At 54.8% G+C, this 21,361-nt stretch overlaps 2 protein-coding genes across 9 annotated transcripts; one reads left to right on the top strand and one right to left on the bottom strand.

The window, feature by feature from the left end:
• The first annotated feature begins 169 nt into the window (after positions 1 to 169).
• Sigirr (single Ig and TIR domain containing) lies at positions 170 to 9,001 on the top strand. 8 transcript variants are annotated; one of them, XM_075972713.1, is made up of 10 exons: positions 170 to 252; positions 5,049 to 5,190; positions 6,242 to 6,440; positions 6,854 to 6,984; positions 7,066 to 7,206; positions 7,470 to 7,613; positions 7,716 to 7,818; positions 7,895 to 8,045; positions 8,198 to 8,387; positions 8,679 to 9,001. In XM_075972713.1, exons 2-10 carry the CDS (start codon positions 5,184 to 5,186, stop codon positions 8,837 to 8,839), a joined length of 1,227 nt encoding a protein of 408 aa, XP_075828828.1. In that variant the 5' UTR covers positions 170 to 252; positions 5,049 to 5,183; the 3' UTR covers positions 8,840 to 9,001. The 8 variants fall into 8 exon arrangements, with proteins under 8 accessions (XP_075828828.1, XP_075828821.1, XP_075828829.1 ...); XM_075972706.1 differs by having other exon boundaries at positions 199 to 334; XM_075972714.1 differs by having other exon boundaries at positions 210 to 334; positions 5,062 to 5,190.
• A 788-nt stretch (positions 9,002 to 9,789) lies between these two features.
• Pkp3 (plakophilin 3) lies at positions 9,790 to 18,762 on the bottom strand. The gene is made up of 13 exons (XM_075972704.1): positions 18,411 to 18,762; positions 16,244 to 16,323; positions 15,481 to 16,112; positions 15,270 to 15,393; positions 14,560 to 14,764; positions 12,373 to 12,547; positions 11,728 to 11,845; positions 11,485 to 11,655; positions 11,197 to 11,382; positions 10,727 to 10,880; positions 10,358 to 10,550; positions 10,177 to 10,264; positions 9,790 to 9,983 (listed from the first exon to the last, which is right to left on the bottom strand). The coding sequence occupies exons 1-13, from the start codon at positions 18,640 to 18,642 to the stop codon at positions 9,948 to 9,950; spliced, it is 2,394 nt and encodes a 797-aa protein (XP_075828819.1). The 5' UTR covers positions 18,643 to 18,762; the 3' UTR covers positions 9,790 to 9,947.
• Positions 18,763 to 21,361: the final 2,599 nt, after the last annotated feature.

Raw genomic sequence — 21,361 nt, 5'->3', positions numbered from 1 at the left:
TGGACAAAATTGAAGAACTCAGGCTAGAAAAGCAGAACACCATGATGGTCGGCGGGGTGACCCATTGCTGGCTGGGCTGGCTGAGCTGGTTTGGTCACTGCCCCAAAGCCGGGAAGGTTGAAGACTAAACTCCCAACAGTCTTCAGTACTAGCTTCAGGCATAAAGCGGGACACTAGGGTCCGCCCTCGCCCTGCCTGCGGGGCGGGGCTGCACCTGCCGCTGGGTCTGTCGCTGCTGCGCACCTAGGCCAGGTAAACGACCAGTTTCCGCTCGAATCCCAGGTCTGAGAGTAGGTGGGTGACAGTGGTGACTCAGACGCGTGGAGGTGAGGAGGTGAGTAGAGGTCGTGGTTCCTGGAGTCGCTCTAGTTCTAGGGTTGGGGACCTGGGCGCACTTTGCTCCGAGGAGCCTCGGGGCCATGGTCCCGCAGGAAGTAGCTCTGAACCAGGCGGGTTTCCCCAGCAGCCCGGAAGCTTGAGAGCGCTGCGCCCAGTTCCCTTCCCCGGTTTCGCTCTCTTCACTCTGCCCGACGTGATCAAATAGCTTTCCTCTTGACTTCAATGCAAGCAAGCCTTGCAGAGGCGGGCCAGGGGCACAAAACCCCATCTTCACTCCCACGAGCGTATCTCAACCCCGAGCAATCTAGGACACCTCGGGCAGATTGAGGGGCTGACTGAGGCCCTGGCTCACGAGACCCCAGCAAAGCTTCCGCCTTCTGCGAGCTCCCCACTCGGTGCGCGTCCAGATTAGCGGTCGGCGCGCTTCCGCTCTCCGTGCGCGTTCCCGTCTTCTGCATGCGTGCCTAATAGACCTTTTTGCAGCACCTGTTGGGGCCGGGGAATCAGGTCTTTTGCCACCCACAGAAGACCAAGGGCAAGTTGCAGGAGCAAGATGAATTCGGGGAATCGGTCTCGTTGAGGTCTTTTATGCACACTCCTTCCTTTAAAAAAATATCTGGGGACCCAGCATGCGCCAGGACCTGGAGCAGCACTGGTCAAGAGTTGATTGAGTAGAAGTAAAAACCAGGCCGCGGGGACGCTGAGCAGCAAAACAGACCTGAAAGAGGGAAGCGGGCTCTGACTTTGGGGTTCTCAGCCCCAGGGTATTAACTTTTCCAATAGCACAGGCAACCGGTAGAGCTCAAGGACTGGGCCTGGCGGGAGAAGGACCTGAGCTTTCCAGGAATCTCATAATGTGGAGGCAATGCGGAGTGCTGCGAGGGTCCAGGCTGGCGTATAAATTCCCAGACCCTGGAGGGCCTCCAAAGGACTGCAGGGACAAGTGTTTGAGGCTCTCTGGGCTTTAATGCAAGGTTGGCCTGAGGCTGGGGTACTGCATAGAGCAGTGGTTCTCAACCTTCCTAACGCTGCGCTCAGTTAATACAATTCCTCATGTTGTGGTGACCCCCAACCATAAAATTATTTTCATTACTACTTTATAACTGTAATCTTGCTACTGTTATGAACTGCAAACATCTGGCTTTTCCGATGGTTCTAGGTGACCCCTTGTGAAAGGGTCGTTTGACCCCAAAAGGCATCCCAACCCTTTGGGTTGAGGGCAGGTTAGAGGGTGGTAGATGTTAGCAGACAGAGGAAAGGAGAATGGTACTGACTTAAGATCCGGAGAGGGTGACAGAGACTAGGTGGTGGGGGGTAAGGGGGGAGGCTCAAACATATGCCAGGCTTATTAGGGGGCAAAAGTGCTTGAAGGCACTGACCTCAGTACTGGGACACTTACTCTTCACTTCTGACCTGGGTGCTCCTGAGCGTTGCTGCATTCCACCTTCTTCCTTTTTTAATTTCTTTATTTTTATTTCACATGCATTGGTGTTTGCTTGCATGTGTGTCTGTGCGAGGATGCTGGGTCCCCTGGAACTGGAGTCACAGACAGCTGTGAGTTGCCATGTGGGTGCTGGGAATTGAACCCAGGTCCTCCGGAAGAGCAACCCGTTCTCTTACCCACTGAGCCATCTCTCCAGCCCTGCATTTCAGTTTCTTTACTCACAATATGGGAAGCACAGAACTGTCTCTGGCGAGGTCATCTAGTTACTGTGCCTATGAGGAGGCTTCAGGTAGCCAGCAACTCCACAAGTAAAAAGGACGGGGATCTGTTCCCGTCAGCCTTTCCAGCCCCAAGCCTAAGGGGCACCATCACCCAGAGGGCATGAATACCAGGCCACAGGGGTTTGAACAAGGCTGGGTCGTCATCAGGTAAGGCGGTAGGAAAGCCTGCTCCTGCATTGAGGATGCTCCTGGGTGGCCTGGACCTACTCCTACAACTGTGAGGGTGGAGGGAGGGGAGAGGAACTGGAGAAGACTCCTTGGCCAAGTCTGTAAATAATGCCACTGGGCCCCAAGACTCCAAGTCAAGAGTCCTTGGCAATAGGAGAAATGAGCTCTCTTTCTGTGTGTGTGTGTGTGTGTGTGTGTGCCTGTCCCACCTCAGAGCCAGAGGCTTGTGGCTCCTGTGTTTGGCACTTTACCTTGGAAAGGGGCTCTGCTCTCTCACCCAGCCCTAAACTAATGTCACGACTATCCGTCCACTGGAGTCTGTTGCTTGGGAGGTGGACAGGGTAAGGACCAGAGAGATGCTCTAGGTTTCATTATTGGTCACCAGTTTCTGAGAGATCCCCTTTGCTGCAGTAGGTCAGAGGTGAGTCATGCCTGGGGCTTGTGTGTGTGTGTGTGTGCAGATAATATAATTCTTCCTCTCCACTCCTGAGTATGGTATAAAAAAATGAGAGTGTTGCCAGATTTGGAGCACACCTTTAATCTTAGCACTGAAGAGAAAGACAGATGGAACTCCGTTTGTTCTAGGCCAGCCCAGTCTACATAGACTGTTCCTGGTTGATCAGAGCTACACAGCAAGACCTATGTCCAAAAGGCCGGGGTGGGGGGGATGGAGTCTAGGAGGCACGCCTCCTATCCAGTGTATATTTAGGATGATTCTGGCTGGGGGTCTCCTCGCCAGGATGTCTTCACATCGCCGTAACCTCTGCCACTTGAGGTAAACACCTACGCTCTAGCACAGGAACAAATGGAGTGCTTAGGGGCTGGGGCAGTCCTGGGAGGAAGGGGCCTCTCAGAGTTACAGGAAGAGCCAGGCCAGGCGGGGCAAGGACCGCCAACAGCCCGCCCCACCAGGGGAAGGGGTGGGTACCTGGGTGGGGTTTAGGCTTAGGAGAGGATGTGACTGTAAGGCCAGGAAACTAAGGGGGAAAGTTCTGACTAAAATATATATCAACAAAAGCCAGGTCCTCGCCCAAGCTTGGTGATGCATCGTGGGTAGCCACAATACTGTGGCTCCTCTCTGGGGCCCAGCAGAGGGGACAATTTGCTCACAAGTTCATGTTACTGACCTCAATGACCATCTATCTCCCCTCTGGAGGAAAGATCCGGAAACCAGGTGACTGTGCCCTCCCTGTTGCTCTGAGTGATCCTGTGGCCTTATGGTCTGTTCTTGGAGGTAGGCTCGACTGAGGAGAGGCCCATGGTGCCGAGGTGCATGAAGACACAATGTGTGTGTGTGTGTGTGTGCACGCACATGCGCGTGCTTGTGGCCCCTGAGATATTTGGGAGTGAGTCTGTGAGGTGAGGTGTGTGCGGCCCAAAGCCTGTGTGAAGAGCAGTGTTTTATGGAAGACACATGTGTGCGCACTGGCTAGGGTGAACTCAGTGTGGCTGTGTAGGGGCCAGAGAGGCTGCACATGCATAGAATGTGAAAGAGAAGAGGGCACAGGAGAGGGCACTGCTGCCTCAGTGAGTCACATCCTGGCGGGTTGGTCTTGATTTCTGGCAGTGTCTGCAACTGCCTTTGCAGGGGTCAAGGCCTGTCTTCTGAGCTTGAGGAGATTGAGGGCTATGGCAGGACACGTTCTGGGACCTGCTGGGCTGGGGTATGTATTTCTGGTCACTCTGAGAAGCCAACTGAGAAACCTATCTTCTACAGACCCTTGGTAAGTAGTTTAGCTTCCAGGATTGTAGTAGGACAGCCCTTTATCCTAAAGGGTTTCTGGAAGGATCACCTTGCCACCTCTGACAGTGATGTGCCTCTTCCTGAACTAGCTCCCAAGGAGATTGATGTTTAGCCAAGCTGGAGATTTCTGGCTGAGCAGTACCCAGTGCAGAACAAAGGGAGACAGTATTTAAAAAAAGCCTCTGGGGCCTTGGGTATAGGAGGGGCATCTGAGGCAAGCCAGGCCCACGGTGTTGGGGCTTGACCCCATGCTCCTGCTGCCCATGTGTCTGGGTAGCATGGAGGGGACCAGGCACTCACTGAAATGTGTAGAGAGTGAACTCAGGGTGCCAAGGAAATAGGGGTCACCTAGGGTCCTGGGCAGCTAACGAAGACCATCTTGAATGTTCCCTGCAGTCGTGCCATTACAGGGCTTACTGAGCGCCAAGTGTGTGTACTTGCTGTGAGCTGAGAATGGTCCAGGACCCCAGATAGGAGTCATCTGTGTTTGGGGTACCCGGAAGGGGTTCCCAAGGCCCTTCAGAGTGGCCTCTATACTAGCTTGGTCCCCATTTACCTCTTCTGGCCCAGATGAGCCTCAAGGTGTCGCCAGGTGTGGCGTGTCCATTAACATTCTGATGCATGACTGTATCCAGAACAAAATCTCGCAGTTGGATTTCACTTATGGCTCATATCCCCTTAGTCCCTGGGTCCTGGCCAGGTGACGAGCACCCATGCACCCACCTGCATTCAGCAGCAGTCCATACAGGGGACAGCCAAGAATGAGGCTAACTGCTATCTCCTGAGGTTAGATCCTTTTTGGAGCATGTCTGCTGTATCCCTGGGTCACCACAGTGGCTCCAGGACAAGTGAAGGTGGTCCATGGGACTGCCTCTTCCAAGCTGTGTGAAGCAGAGCCTGCTCCAGCCTTGTGATATCTAGGAGTTCACACAGTACTCTGAGACTGGCCGAAGTTGCGAGGAAGCTGTCTGGTGTGCAGCCAGCACTCCTGGTGGCTGACGGTTACTGGTTAACTCATCCTGTTCCTGTTTAACTTGTCCCCTGGGTATGGGTGACAACCTCTGACCTCCAGGTACCTTGTCCAGCTGGCTGAATAGACAGAAAGGAGTCCTTCTCCGCCTTCAGTGGACCCATCTGCTCGGTTAAGGAGCCCCCGTGGAGCCAGGGGTGGAACCAGTGTTCGGCCCGAAGAGGCCCTGGAAGAGCCATGGCAGGTAGGCAGGTCAGAGGAGGCCACAACCAAGTCTCCACCCCAGTTTCTGTCTGTGGAAATGTGGCTGGCTCCACCTCACACCCTCCCCTGAGCTGTGCGCTTGGACACATGCCAGAGTTCAAAGCCTATGCTCATCCCTTCTCTCTGGCAGTTGGTTTTGAACTCAGGGTGGGCAGGGATGATGAGAGCCTCTACTTTTCCTGTTCAAGGCCTACAGAAGAGGCAGACAGGAATCAGTAAGCCTGCTGGGCATGGTGGCGCATGCCTTTAATCCCAGCCAGCACTTGGGGAGGCAGAGACAAAGCGAGTTCCAGGATAGCTAGGGTTGTTACAGGATAGCCCGGGTTGTTACACAGCGAAACACTGTCTTGAGAAAGAAAAACACCAAAAAACAAACAAAAAAAGAAATCAGTAAGCCTAGGAGTCTCAGTTTGGGGGGAGGGGGGTCTTGGGTGTGGGTGTTAAATGAGATGATGCAGTGTGTACCTCTCCAGCCTCCTGCGAGGGTCATCATCCTCAAAGACGAAAAGTTTAGGCCTCAGAAGTAGAAGGGCAGGTCTGTGGTTAGTGGAGGGGGATTCTCGAAGCCCAGGCCCCAGCTTGCCCTGTCCCTGTGAAAGATGCTAGTATATGGATTCTTTCAACTTTTGGTGCCCATAGTCCCTGCAACTCTTCCATAGAAGCCAGCCAGGGTGAGAGAGGCGGGAGCTGGCCCTGCTCTGAGGGGTAGTGTGAAGGCTGAACTAGTGTCCCTTAGGGTTAAGCCAACAGATAGGCCCCTGTGGCTGGGCTGGCTCAGCTCAAATATGGCTCTGGCCACTCCTCTCCCTGTTAATGTTCCCCTGGAACACAAGGCCGTCACATGAGAGCCAGAAGAACACAATTGGTCACTACTGAGAGAGGAATGCAAGCCTGGGCTCTGGCTACAGGACCTGTGGATGGTGCATTGTGATCACTAACACCACTCCCCTGTTGCCTTGATCACAGAGCATCTATGAACAGGATGAGAGACTGCATCCAAGCATGGCTGACCTGTGGTTCTCTTTCTGCAGGTGTCTGTGACAGGACCCCCAATTTCCTCTCCCCATCTGAAGACCAGGACTTGGGGCCTGCCCTTGGCAGTGCAGTTGCTTTGAATTGCACAGCGTGGGTGGTCTCTAGGCCCCAGTGTCCCCAGCCCTCAGTACAGTGGCTAAAAGATGGTCTTCCACTGGGCAATGAAAGCCACTTCAGCCTCCATCAGGACTTTTGGTAAGAGTCTGAGGTGTCCAGGATTGGAGTAACCACCAGAATACTCCACAGCCAACAGTCTTCTGACCTACACCCTAAGCCATAACAACCTGGACAAGGGCTGGGTAGTACCTGTGCAAACCTGACATGGCAAAGGGTTCCCATGGACACAGATAGAGGCTTGACTTTGGGGACAGGTCCAGAATTTCTTCATGACCCCTGTATATATTTTGTAGACTGGGCATAGACTCCTAAGTCCTGAATGGGTTGTTTACTAGCTAAGCCTGTAACCAGAGAATCCACGGGAGCCAGGCCCAAATTCTGACCACTGAGCCCAAATCTGCAATCTCCCTGGGTGAATCCCAGACAGGTGGGACTCGGGGGTCCACTGATGTTCTTGGTCCCCAGGTGAGGGTATGGCCTGGTTTTCCCAGGGACAGTGCCAACTTCTCAGAGGTTGTGTCCAGTGTTCTGGTGCTCAACTTGACCAATACTGAGGACTATGGAAGTTTCACCTGCTCTGTCTGGAATGTCACCTCCCACTCCTTCACTCTTTGGAAAGCTGGTGAGGAAGTTCAAGGTGGTGGAGAGCAAGGGTTTCCTGAAGTCCCAAGGTTAAGGGAATAGTAATTCTCCCTGTCTGCAGGCCCTGCTGGCCATGTGGTTGCTGTGCTGGCCTCCCTCCTGGTCCTGCTGGTGCTGCTGCTGGTGGCCCTGCTCTATGTTAAGTGTCGCCTGAATGTGCTGCTTTGGTACCAAGACAACTATGGGGAGGTGGAGATGAATGGTACGTGGGGTCCCGCATGGATTAGGGCACAGAATTTGGCCAAGGGCCTTACTGAGGTACCAGAAGCATGCTGGGTTCAGCCCTGGGAGGAGGGAGCTCTAGGGGGCTTTAGGTGTACAACCTGGAAAGGCAATGTCTCAAAAGGACACAGATGGGTCAACAGAAGGAAGAGTCCTGGGGTCTGGCTCACTTGTTCAAAGGCGTGCTGGGCATGGGGTAGGGGTATCTCTATAACTGGCCACACTGAATGACCTTCTCTGCAGATGGAAAGTTATACGATGCCTACGTGTCCTATAGCGACTGCCCGGAGGACCGCAAATTTGTGAATTTTATTCTGAAGCCTCAGCTGGAGCGGCGTCGGGGATACAAGCTCTTCCTGGAGGACCGCGATCTCTTGCCGCGCGCGGGTACCGCCCTTGCCCAGCCTCCTGGTCCCCACCCTGTTCCCTGAGTCTCACCCTTGTCACTGGCCCCGCCTCTCATCCGCGGGCCCACACCCTTGCCCACAGAGCCCTCTGCCGACCTTCTGGTGAACCTGAGCCGCTGTCGGCGCCTCATCGTGGTTCTTTCAGACGCCTTCCTGGGCCGGGCTTGGTGTAGCCAGAGCTTCCGGTGCGTCGGGCGCTTGGCTTGGGGTGGGGGACCGGGAGACCTGGTCCTGCCCGGCCTGACGGTCCCGTTCTCGCAGGGAGGGACTATGCCGCCTGCTGGAGCTCACGCGCAGACCTATCTTCATCACCTTCGAGGGCCAGAGGCGTGAGCCCATGCACCCCGCTCTCCGTCTCCTGCGCCAGCACCGCCACCTTGTGACTCTGTTGCTTTGGAAGCCTGGCTCCGTGGTGCGAGGGCTGAGGGTTTGGGAGAGGGTGCCTGAGGTGCTGGAGGGCCAGGGCACTTGCAACCAGCAGTGCTCTTTGGGTCTGGGTGGCTACAAGTTTCCAGTTCGTAGATCGCGATGTGTTTATACTGACGTTCCAAACCTGGCCCCCAGACGCCTTCCTCCGATTTTTGGAAAGAGCTACAGCTGGCACTGCCACGGAAGGTGCAATATAGACCTGTGGAGGGAGACCCCCAAACGCGACTACAAGATGACAAAGATCCTATGCTAATCGTGAGAGGAAGAGCTGCCCAGGGCCGCGCCATGGAGTCAGAACTGGATCCAGACCCTGAGGGAGATCTGGGTATGCTCATCTGGCCTCAGTGCAGATCGAGGGGTCAGATACAGCTCCAGGTCTTAGTCAGGCATGGAGAGAGCCTGCCTCCTGTAGGGATTTGACCTCCACTGGCAGCGCTCCTAATTGCCTCTTACTGGGGAGATGTTTTGTCCCTAAGCCTCTGTGGGGGAACTTCCAGGGTTTCTAATGTCACTGTGCCTGCTGGGTGAGCAAGGAGTAACCCTTCTGATCACAGATTCTAGAAGAGCGATGTAGACACGGCTGTAGACATGCAGCTTCAGGCCTTGTGTCCTGCAGGTGTCCGTGGACCTGTCTTTGGGGAGCCACCAACCTCACTGCATGCAAGCAAGATCTCCGGAGAAGGCCCCGGCAGTGAAATGGACATCTCCGACCTTGGCTCTCGAAACTACAGTGCGCGCACAGACTTCTACTGCCTTGTGTCTGAGGATGATGTGTAGCCCTTACCCTAGCAGCCCAGATCGTGGGGCCACGGCAGCAATTTCCAGGGTAGAGGCAGGCACCCCTTCTCCCTAGGACCGTAACCCTTGCCTGTAGCCCTGGACCCCTCAGGGAAGGAGTGTGGCTCCAAGGTCTCACAAAATAAAATCCTCTTTGCTCCCGCCTGGGCCTGTTTCTCATCCGGGTGGTAACTGCTAGGAATCCTGTGGCTTCCATGGCGAGGCCCTGGCCTTTCATTCATTTTGTTGTCTCCTGCACCAGGTTTCCCAAGCTGCTGTCCACTCAAATCTGCCCTCCATCCTCAGCCACCCCAGCGTATCCCTTGCTCTCATAGCCCCTGGTATCCCTTCTTGGTTGGGAGTGTGTCTGTCCCTAGCCCCTTCTCATCCAGACAGGTCTTTCAGTAGGAAGTTACCGTTGATAATTTTACACGGAAAAATGGATAGCCCTGTTTCTGTTATTACCAGACTACAAGCCTTGGGCAGCCAGTCCGATCCTCTATCCTGGTACCTCCTAGCGCCAGCGCAGGGTAGACGGGCTGTTGGATGTGTTTATGGTATGGCTACTGCTCGTGAAGTATGGATACTGCTGTGTCTATGCTTTGGATAGCAGTAAGGCTGGCTGTCCCTACTGTCTGCTCCTTCCCTATCCTGTGTCTTCTGCCTTGGGAGGCCTGTGTGTGATGCTGGAGTGGTGTCTTCTGGAACAGGTAGGCATGTTTGGGGACAATGCAAACCTGAGAATCTGTGGCCAGTCATGGAAACACGTGGAGCCGGGGCTATGTTCAAAACCACTTTATTCCCAGTGTTACTGTCACAAGGCTGTCAGGCCACAGGCAGCCTCACCCCTGCCATTGTGACTAAATCACTACCCGAGCACCAGACCAGCTCAAGCCCTGCCCCCCTTCCCCTGCCCTGCAGAAGCCAATCAATCCCCAGTTGCAAGCCCCCATCCTTTCCTGGTGGCCCTGGCCCCTCAAGGGCACACACAGGACTCCAGAGATAGAGTGGTCCTGTGGCCATCAGCTTCTCTTCCATAGGCTGTGGAACAGCAGGAACTGAGCCTATCTCTTGGAAGCTGAATCACTTCACCTCCAGGAGGCTTCACTTATGGTCCCAGAAAGTCCTCCTTCCGATAGCCTTTCTGCAGGGGAGAAGGCACAGGAAGATCAGGACTGCCTTTGCTCTCCCTGAAATCCTGCCTTCCCCATAACATTCAAGGCAGAGCCTGGGCCCCTTGTCTCTGTGTTCCAGGCTTGTGTCCCTCCCTTGGTGACCTGCATCTTGCACTGGACTCCATGCCCCGAGACCCTGTTCCCAGGCTCTGTAAAACGTACCGCCCTGAAGTCACGGTGGAGCTTGCTGTACTGCCAGAGGTTGGCCAAGAGACTGGAGGCTGCCCGGGAGGACTTCTCACTGTCAGGGCTGGGGGCATTCAAGAGGGTTAGGGTCAAGGCTAGGAGGTCGGGTGGTAGGGTGTACCTTGGCCACGTTGCCGTGGGTTGGGTTGTTCCTCACCTATCCCTCTTTTTTTTGATGAAGACCAGCTTCCGAAGCCCATCAAAGTAGAGCAGGTCCCGGGCAGCAATGGGACTGGCTACCACAAGGTTGTTGAGCACAGCTATGATGTTGACCAGCACCTCCGCTGGGGGACACTTCTCACCCACACTGCCTGGGAGCTTTTCTATCAGGTGGCTCACTACCTTTGTGGCTGATGAAAGAGGTTAGGGTCAGTCTGACATATTCCCTGCCGCCGTGACACCCAGAACACCTGCCTACCCAGGGGGCTGACACACACACACCTCCCACTCTATCTGACTTGCTAGCCAGAAGCCAGCTCCTTGGGAGACACGGGCTGTGTGCCGGACCAGGGACAGAACAACTCACACATCTCGTCCTTGTTCCTGGCGTTCCGAGACAGGTTCCTGATGAGGCCAGTCAATGAGCGCAGTTGGTTGTGGTCAGCGGTGCGAACTCGGTCCAGCAAGGGGTTCAGGATGCGCTCCTGTTCCAGGGCCAGGCGGCTCAGCACACCTGCCCACTGCAGGGAAAGGCGGGGAGTGTGGTGAAGCCCAGCAGCACCTCAGCCAGCCCTAACCAGCTTTGTTAAGGACTGAGGCAGTACCACGTCTTCACTTCTTGTCTGCTACCCCTGCTTACTCTGCCAACTCAGGACATGACCAGGTAACCCTTCTGCTCAGATCCAGGGCCCCATTCCTCAGGCTGAGCATGGGTCTCATGTCTTACTCTTAGGGATCTTCCCCCTAACAGACCATGAACTGCTAGGGCGTGGTTCCCATCCATGTGCCCTAGTGCCCAGCACAAGACCAGGAGGGGGGGCTTCTCAGCTCACTGACCCTGCGGTCACCCGCGGTAATATTCTGCAGCGCCCCTGCAGCCGCCTCTGTTGTGTGCCGGTTTAGTTCACAGCGCTGCAGCAGTCGGTTGTACAGCCCCACGATCTGGGGACTCCACAGCCACTCCAGGCCCTTGGGATCCTTAGATACTTCCGCAAAGGTGAGTGCATCAGCTGTAAGAGGAAGCTGAGTGGGAGGATACAGGGGTCAACCTGGGCCAAGGGTGCAACTGAGGTCAGGGTATCAGACCGGCACCTCCTGTTCCTGGTCTCCCAGGTCTGTGCTCACCTCACGCAGCCTCCTACTCTGTGGTGTAAAGCAGCCCACCACTTCACCAGATGGTGCCCCGGTCATGTCTCTGCGGCCCCGGCCTTCAAGCCGCTGCAGTGCTGAGGGCGGCATCTCATCATAGAGGCGGTAGGACAAGTTCCTCAGCACACATACCGCATTCTCCACACTCTGCAGGGAACAGAGGGTGGTCAGAGTGGGCCGAAGCCCCTGGACCCCCTTGGCTTACCAGCTGCCCCTCACCTTGTCCTCACACTTGCCCACGTCCAGGGCATGGTTGATGTAGGTGACCAGAGCATCCACTAGCCCATGGCACTCACGCATCTTCTGGCGAGTGGCCTGGGAGGCTGAGCTGAGGTTCCTGGGGATGGAGGCAGATCAGAGCTCCCCCAGAGATACCCACACAGTCCCCCCAGGGACCCTAGAAGTGGCACCTCAGAGACCCTTAACTTGAAGCCCCTGTCCTGGAGATGAACTATCAGGCACTGATCATTGTATACCGAGTTGGGACTGGCCCTTGTGACCTCCTGTTCCTAGACCCTACCAGATACTTCTGGCCCTGCCTTCTCATTACCCATCCCCCAGTCAACTCCGCAAAGTTTAGGAAGATGGATGATGGATATCAGGACAAGGGACTTGATTTAATGAATCATAAAGCTCCAGGATGTCCTGACATCTATACCTGGTAGCTACACCTGGTCTAGCCCACTCTTCCCTCAGCCCCTAATCTTTTCCCTGCTGTTTACTTCTCCCTGCAGGCTTGTCTAACTGTCCTTGTCATTTAGGTGTCAAAAGAACATACTTCTTCTAGAAGCTTCCCTGATGCTTCTCTGGCACCTGGCTCTTTCCCCTCAGCATCTCCTGGCCCAGTGCCTCCACTTAGCACACCTGAGGAAGCCAGTAGCATTGTAGAAGATTTCTGCCTCAGAGGCATTCTGCTGGATGAGGGGGGGCCCACCTGCCCCTGACAGGGGGCTTAGCACCAGGTCTGTGAGCTGCTCCAGTGTATCTCGGGCTAGACGATCCTTCAGGTGGTCACTGGAGGACAGATTCCACAGGATCCCTGCACAGAGGAGGCCAAGGCTGTGGTTAGGACTGGGGATGGCGCAGAGGAGGCTGTCCACATCTGCTTCTTTTTAAAAAATATTCATTTATTTTTTAAATTCCGTGTGTGCCCATGCATGGGTATATCACAAGCACATGAGTACAGGTACCCGTGGAATACAGATGTGGGCGGCAGATCTCCTGGAGCTGGAGATACATGCAGTAATGAGCTGCTTGATGTAGGTGCTGGGAACAGAACATGGGTCCCTTGGAAGAGCAGCAAACACTTATTCAGTGAGCCATCATTTCAGCTCTTGGCCCCACACTTTCTTGGCCTTACTCTAGAAATCCACTGGAGAGGTCGTCAGGGTGACCCTTGGAAGCATGGAGCAGGAGCAGAGCAAGAGAGACAAACAAGGTGTGGGCATTTGAAGGCCTGGGAGTGGAAGTGACTGAAGAGAGCCTGGGCTAGAAGGTGTTGTTTGGTGCTAGAGCCCTTGAATGCCCTGCTTGTATGCATGAAGCCTGCATAGCATACCTAGCACCACAGAAAATAAGGACAAAAATAGAGTTTGACACTATAGGTATGGCACTTGTAACCCCAGAATTTAGGAAGCTAAAATAGAAAAATTGCCATGAGTTGAGGCTATCCTGGGGCTACATAGAAACAATAGCCAGGGATAGTGGTACATGCCTTTAATCCCAGTACTTGGGAAACACAGGGCAACCTAGTCCATGTAATGAGTTCGAGGTCAGTCAGAACTACATAGTGAGACCCTGTCTTGACAACAGACAACACACACAACAATAACAAACACCACCAACAACAAGGTCTAGGTAGAAGGATTGCCATGAGCTTATGGCTAGCGTCTATACATAGTCAGATGGAAGCCAGTTTGGTGTGCAGAGGGGGACAATACAAATGGGGTGGGGTGGGCTGGAGACTTGGCTCAGTGGTTATGAGCACAGGCTGCTCTTCCAGAGTGCCTGTGTTTGTCTGCCAGAACCTACATGGTGGCTCACAATCATCTGTAGCTCTAGTTCCAGGTGATCTGATGCTCTCTTCTGATCTCCATGGGCATGGGGCATACACGCGGCATACAGACATTCATGCAAGCAAAACATTCATACACGGAAAATAAAATAAGTAAATAAATTGAATATATATATATATATATATATATATATATATATATATATCAGGGGACGGAGAAATGGCTTAGTGGATAAGAATATTTGCTGCTCTTGTAGCAGACACAGATTTGTTTCTCACTACCCACATGGCTTTTAATAACTGTGACTCTAGTTTCAGGGAATCCACTGCCCTCTTCTGACACCCGCTAAATGGTGCATATGGTAAATGAACATACATACATGCAGGCAAGAACTTCATATACATTAAAAATAAACGAATCTCTAAAAACATAGTAAAATAAGCCAGGCATAATGGCACATACCTTTAAAGCTACAGGTAAATGGTGCATATGGTAAATGAACATACATACATGCAGGCAAGAACTTCATATACATTAAAAATAAACGAATCTTTTAAAAAATAGTAAAATAAGCCAGGCATAATGGCACATACCTCAGCACTCAGGAGGCAGGGGCAGGCATAGTTCTATGAACTTGAGACTAGTCTACATCATACCTACCATGTAGTGGGCTACATAGTGAGTTCCTGTCTCAATAAATAAGTAAATGGGTTGGCAGAGTGGCTCAGGAGGTAGAGGAGCTTTCTGATCAAGCCCAGTTACTTGACTTGATTTCCCAGAAGCCACGGTTGAAGGAGAGAACTGACTGCCAAAGTTGTGACCTCTGACCTCTACATATATGCTTGTGGCATGCATGCAGATACACACAGTACTAATAAATAAGAGAAACAACAGCTCTTCCCCAAATTCAGTATGGGAAGGCATAAGATAAAGACAGACTGTTGAGAATAAGGAAGGGAGGGAGGAGCAGCAGGGACAGGACAGGAGAGAGGGCAGACGATGGGACAGAATGAAGAGGCTGGAGGGACCAGGGTACCTGTCACATTCTTGCGTAGCTCATCATCCTGCTCTCGAAGTGTCCGCAGCAGCTCAAAAATGCCGTTCTCTTCTACCAGCGCCAGCTTGTTGTCTGCATTGTCATAAATGAGGTTGCGCATGGCACCCGTGGCGTGGCGTTGCACCTCTTGGTTGGCGTGGTTAAAGAGCTTCACCAGTCTAGGCACCGCCTGAAGGCTGCGAGCCTGTGGCATATATATACAGATGTATGTGGGCATATGCAGACTGGAAATGCGTGCAGACATGTCCACATGCATGGAAATAAGTGCGTATGTGTGTAAGTCATCCAGATGGTATAGGTGATATATATGCAAGTTTGTACATAACATGTGAAAATGTATTTTGGGGTGCACGTGATGGAAATGGTGTCTATATATGCTACAGGCGTGTGCAGGGCTGTGCATATATGGAGGTAATCTTAAATATACGGCGATGATGTATATGTGCCACAGGTATATGTATGTAGGTGTATATAGATGATGCAGGTATACACAAACAGGACGTGACTGCCCATTCTCTGCTGAGGATATGGAGAGGAGGTTTGTCCAGACAGTCCAGTGATCAGCAAGGACAGCCAAGGACCAGAGGTCAGGGAGGGTTGGGGGCTGGTAAGAACAGTCATTGAGGGCATCCAGGGCCAGTGGGGCATTCATCAAGAGATAATAGGGGACAGTCAGTGGGATATGTCACCTGCTTCTTGGCCGCTGCATCACTGTAGCACCTGTGCTGGATGTAAGCTGCTCCCAGCACCTGCAGGTTGGGGTCTGAGGCCATGAGGTACTTGACTGCTGAGGGCAGGTCAATGTCGTCAAAGCTGTAGAACCAGGAGTTAGTCAGTGGTCAGGCAGACCTTAGGACTGTGTGGTACGATCCCTTCCCTACTTCAAGCCCAGCTCCTCACCCACTGCTGAGCCTCTGTAGCGTGCGATGGCCTGTGTAGCTGTCCAGTCCACGTACATCTGGCAGGTGGCCTGAGTCAGCCAGGCTAAGACTGAGACTGCGCACAGATGGGGCTCGGGCCACGGGTTCCAGGCCAGTACCTGACACTGACCCGGTACCCCCACGGCTTCGGTGGCTGCTCTGAAATCTCTGCAGAGTTCGCATGGCGGGGGCACGGATGGTCCGGCTGGGTGGACCCTCAGTGGCCTCTGACCAGTCCAGGCCTCCTGCCCGGCTAGAGCCAGAGCTGGCCTGGCGCTCATAAGCATAGGCCCTGTAGGTGGAGGCGGCTGCAGGTTCCAGTTGCTCAGATACCACGCTGTAACGGTCGTCCAGGCCCCCAGGCCCCAGCCTCAGTGAACGCAGGGATAACGTGTCATAGTCGGCTCTGCTGGCTGCCCCACCTCGTTCATGGAAGGACACTGGCCGGGTGGGCATAGGTGGAGTGGGATGGGCACCCCCATATCCCACAGCCCCAAAGGCACTGCCCCCATTGTGAGCAGAGCTCAGCCTCCGACTGCAGCTCAGGTCCACGGCTGAGCGGGAGGACCAGGAGGCTGGGCTGTAGGCCGGCTTGGCGATGGGCCGGAAGGTCTACAGGAGGGGAGGGCACAGTGAAGGCATATCTGGGGTATACCTGGTGCCCCCCTTCTGATCCAGAGCTCCCAGCCTCCCCTGTGGAGCCTCCCCCTCAGTGTGAACTCAGAGTTGACTCCCTGACTCACCGAGGTCTTGTCCCCGCTCAGGCCCTGGGATCGGGAGCTGAAGCCAGCCTGCATAGTGTGGTATTGGCCCCTGGGCATGCCTGTGGACAGGGACAGTGACAGCTTGACTATGACAGAGAGTAAAGTGTTGGCTTTTCTTCTGCCTTCTGCCAGGGGTCTCTGACCACAACCCTGAGACTGACATCAGGCCCAGAGCAGGGAGGCCAGGTGGGCTTTGGGGCTAATGCTTTGCCCATGGCTCTGCCATGGCTGCAGTTTGGTTTCACCTAATCTGTCCTGGTAGGCCCCCTTTCCCTAGAACTCCAAAGTTCCTTCTCTCAAAGGAGGTCAGACAATTCATCCTGCTGACCTCTGGCCTGCCTGGAGAATGCACCAGGGTCTCCGTCAGCTGTCCAGTTCCTGCCAGAGCACAGCATCTGGCCCCCTCCAGGAAGCCGGCCCAGCCTGTCCCAACCCACAGTGACCTCCGTTGAGCTCCTCCTGTGTCCAGACTTCATCTGTACGACAGTCACAGGGTAGTGACACTGTACAGGCCAAGGATGCAGTCTCTCTGGGTCCATCTGCTCTGACGGACAGTGGGAAAGCCACCTGGTAGAGCCTGAGGCAGGGACCACACCCACCCTATCCGGCTGTATATTAGTTGAGGGCCGGGCGGCAGCCCAGCTCCACGGTCAGTGGACAGGAAGGTGATGAGTGGGTGGGGAAGCCGGTCAGAAGCTTGGCATGATATGTAGGTGAACGAATCGGTTTGGAGGGAGAGAGGGCAGTGAAAGAGGATTACATAGGTGGACAGAAATGGGTAACTGGCTGAAGAGAGAGAGTGCGTGCAGAGGCAAGAGGCAGACACGAGACCATCCAGGAAACCATCCCGAGAGCTGCTGGTGACAGTAGGCAGGCCTCAGGTGGATCAGCCTCTGCCTGGGTCTTCTGCTTTGGGGAAGGGCTCCCTGAGCAGAGCCACTACTATAGTACGGGTATGGGGAAGGGGCCTTCACTCCTCCCAACCCTACCCAGCGGGTGGACAGTCTGGTGTTCCCCAGACCCACCCAGGTTAATGAGGCTTCTAGGCAGGGGCTGTTAACCCTTTGACGCTAGTGAGGGCCAGCCTAGGGGGCACACCCCAGCCTGGGGACCTTACGCCCACCCCCAAATTACTATCCTCCTCCCCCTAATTGGCGGGGTAGCCAGGTGATAATTAACCCCTCCCTGTGTCCTCCCCCACCCCATGACCCCTGGGCATCGACTTGGCTCCCAGTAAGGCTTCTACTCAGAAAGATTTCGGGCAGCACCCCAATTTCTGACCAGTCCTTCTGCCAGACAGCCCTCTCCCTCTGGCTAGTAGCTAGAGGCCATACATCATGTGGACCACTGTGAACTGAGGTCTGGACCTCTGAACAGAGGTTCATTGTAATGTCTAAATTTAATTCCTGCTGTTGTAGCCTGGCAGGTAGGGAAATGAATGAGTTTTGAAATGACTGACTGCCTTGAGTCCAGCATGTCTGAGTGACCTTCTAACACACACACACACACACACACACACACACACACACACACACACAGAGAGAGAGAGAGAGAGAGAGAGAGAGAGAGAGAGAGAGAGAGAGAGAGAGAGAGAGAACGCAAGCCCCTGAAGAGAACCCTACAGGCTATTCTCACAAAGAGTATCTGGGTCACTCCTGGTAGGCCCAGTTCTGTAATTCCTCAGGGAGCCCCTGCTCCAGACAGACCTGGGCTCTATCCAGGGCTCTATCCAGGATTATCGGTCTCTCATACTACTGTTCTTCTCAATCCCGCCTAGTTAGCACCTTGGCCCCTCTATCTGAGACCTCAAGAGAGCCCGTGTTCTGTGGTGATGGGAGGGGTTGCCAACAGGTGTTGTTGTCCTCCTTGTTGTCTTCCCAACTTAGGGGAGTGGGTGGGCCCAGCCATGGGACCCCTGTCCTGGCTGGGGAGGAGGGATGCCCCACCCAGGCTGCTCCCCATGCCTGCTGGGGCGGGGCAGTGACTCAGAGCAGGCCTCAGTGAGGTGAGTCAAGGCCTGAACCCCGAGCTTGTATGGCCTCTGCCCCTGGCACCGCCACCGCTGCCCTAGCCACCTGTACCTGCCACTGTCACCACTACCCCCTTTATCACCCCTCTGTTGCCTCCCATGCCCCAGTTGGCCTACCTCTGGCGGTCTCGACGGCGCCATCAAGCTCAGTAGACCCATTGTGCCGCGACTGCTGGCCCAACTGCAGGAGGCGGGCTCGGACTTGCTCCTGGACTCGGGCGGCTCGAAGCCTATCAGCCTCCGGCCCCTCAGCACCCCGGCGATCCAGCTGCAGGTCCGAGGGCAGCGCCAGGGAGCAAACACCAGCCTCAGGCTGCAGAGCAGACAGCAGGAAGTTACCCTCCTGCATAGTGACAGGGGCGACTAGCCACCCCACCTGTCCTGGGCCTCTTCCCGGTCTTGTCCCTCAAGGCCCGGTTCCAGAAGTCTCTTCCTGGCTGGCTCTCTTAGACAGACGCCCGCCCAGCCCAGAGCTTGGCTGGGGGCGGGGACACCTGGGCCAGGTGGGAGGGAGGGGCCTCTGCCTGCTTAAGGTGGAATTTGGGCGGAAGAACAGGCCCAGCGCGTCCTCGAGTCACGGCCCGGCCTTCTCTCTTGTCCTATCCCAGAACGGGGCCACAGTGACTTGGGTTCTACTTGCTCTCAGCCTTCCAAGCCCAGACCAAGCCCCGTGGGTGCCAGCGCTCTAAGTACGAGAATAGGACACGGAGCCTGTAGGGGCCTGTCACTCCAAGCCATATGAGAAGGGGTGTCCCAGCCTGGGGGTTGGGAGCTCTGTAGCATCAAAGACCAGGCAGCCTCCAAGACATCTGGGACTGGGCTTGGTGAGGTCCAGGCAGGGTTGGCTTCCAGAGAGAGTTTCATGTTTATAGAGTCCTGGTAAGGATAAAGAACTTGAGTGCTGGGGTTTTAAGGGCAAAAGCAGCCCCATGATGACCCTGACAACTCAGTAAGACTGACCAGTGAGGTAGACAAATGTCCACCTCGTGACCTGCAAACCTAGAAACGCACTTAGACTCCACCTCTACAGAGTCTTCAGAAGGGCTGCCTGGCCCTCTCTGGCACCTCTCCCCAGCTTCTGCCCCCCAGGCCTGGGGTGGGAGGCCCGTTCCCAACAAATGAGTCAGGGCAGGCAGGCGGAGCCGCCCTAAGGGGTTGACTCAGAGGGGCCTAGGCTCATGTCAGCACCTGCCAGGCTGGGGGGCCAGGAGGCTGGGGGGAGGGCTGGACTAGAGAAAATGGGAGGGCTGGAAATGAGGGGCATCAGCGCTTGTCCCTAGAAGGTCTCCCAAGCACCCCTGCCAGGTAGACCAGCTTGTGAGTTAGGCTTGGCATCCAGGCAGATTGGGGGGTTAAAGGAAAAAGCTAGGAGCTGGAGTAGAGGGACAAGCTGCCTCTGCATGCCCCGTGTGCTTCCCGAAAGCATTCCTGCGACTATTTCCTAAGGCTCTGTCTTTTCTAGAACCTAGTCCCTGGGCTCAGTCTGAGCTCTCTTCCCCACACCAGGCACTCAGCCTTGAGTCCTGGCCCCTTAAAGACATTTGCTTTCACAGGGTGACTAGGAGCAGAAGCCTGGAAGTGGGAAGTGTTCAGAGAAAATAGCATCAGGGCAAAGCCAGGGTGAGTAGGAAGGGATGGAGGGTGGGAGTCAGATGCCAGAGGTTGCTGGGGAGATAGCGTGGAGGCTTAAGCCCCTCCAGGATAGAGTCTGGTTTGGGTCTACCGGTCATGGGTGGAGGTCAGGGCTGGGCAACCTACCTTGCTTCTGGTCTGGATCCCACTGGCCCCTTGGCTCATTCTGGAGGCCACCGATGTAGGACAACTCCTCCTGGGCTCCATCCGGGTCCGAGATTCTGTGGTGGGCTCCATCAGGGCCCAGATCCTGTGGGCAACAGCTTCTGTTTGGAGATGGTACCGTGGGGGCACACGAGGGTGGGGTGGGAACGTTGCACGCCCATCTCATCAGACCGGTTGCTTCCCTGGGAGACGTGTTTCGTGTGGAAAAATCCTGGGAGACAAGTTTGTGCGGCGCCTTGAGGCCTGGAGGCACACGCCTGATCTGAAGAGGCCCGCCCTGTATGTGCTAGGTCCACCCAGAGCCCTACAGCAGCCAGGCTGGGGGGCAGAGGGGACAGAGGGTTCCAGGAGAGTGCTAAGCGGAGGGCCATAATTACACACGGCTGCAGGGGGCTTAGGTGTGGCTGTAGCCAGATAAGAAGGTGAGCTTGAATGGCAACTGAATGGAAGGCCAGAGTCGGCTTTGGGGGTCCACTTGGCGGAGTGCTGTAGGTACCCCAGTTATGATGTGGGGACTGAGAGCTGTATCCACCTTTTTAGGGCTCAGGGTCCCTAAAAAGCTTGGAATCTGGGTACTTCCTTTAATGGCTATCTGGCTTCGGGAATCAGTAATGTTCAGGGAGACTGTTCCTCTCTCAGCCCCATGTTTAGATCTGTATTTGACCCCTGTGTCCAGTGTCCCCTCAGCTGTGAGTGTCCCTCTTCCTTCTCCTGGAGAGAGGCTGGGGAGGATGCAGCGGGGCTTCCAGGAGGAGGTGGACTGATACAGAAAGGAAGTTTACTCGGGGCGCGTAGAGATGGATGGTTGCGGTTCTGCTATAATCAGGCCTAGAACCTCGAACTCAGGATCATGAAGAGTGATTATGAAGACAGAGGATGGGCTGTCACCTTTCTGCCACTCTTCCAGTGGCTGTTACCTCCCAGAGAAGAGTGAAAATCGTGGGTGGGGCGGGGGAAGTTCCTAAATGGAGGAGGAGTGGGAGAATTTTGCACTTGAGGAAAGAGCTGGGGGAGGGACACTGGGTGAGCGGGTGAGCGTATGGGCTGGGAGACTGTGGATAGTACAAGGGCGAGGGATTGGCTTACTAAGAAGAGTGTTGGGATAATAACAGCAGGATCTTCCAGACGCAAATGTCATGAGTATGCTGGGGCACAGACAGGTTAAGGAGGTTCCAGGTGCTCATGAAGCCCGAGGGGCAGGATGAGGCCTTGCCAGCACTGCTTTGGTATGAGTTGATGAACTAGCTGGGTGCAGGAACCTGAGCTGAGAC

This window comes from Microtus pennsylvanicus, chromosome 5, assembly GCF_037038515.1.
Source record: "Microtus pennsylvanicus isolate mMicPen1 chromosome 5, mMicPen1.hap1, whole genome shotgun sequence".
Classification (NCBI taxonomy): Eukaryota; Metazoa; Chordata; class Mammalia; order Rodentia; family Cricetidae; genus Microtus; species Microtus pennsylvanicus.
Note: the sequence above shows the minus strand (reverse complement) of the source record. Positions and strands in the feature narration are given on the sequence as shown.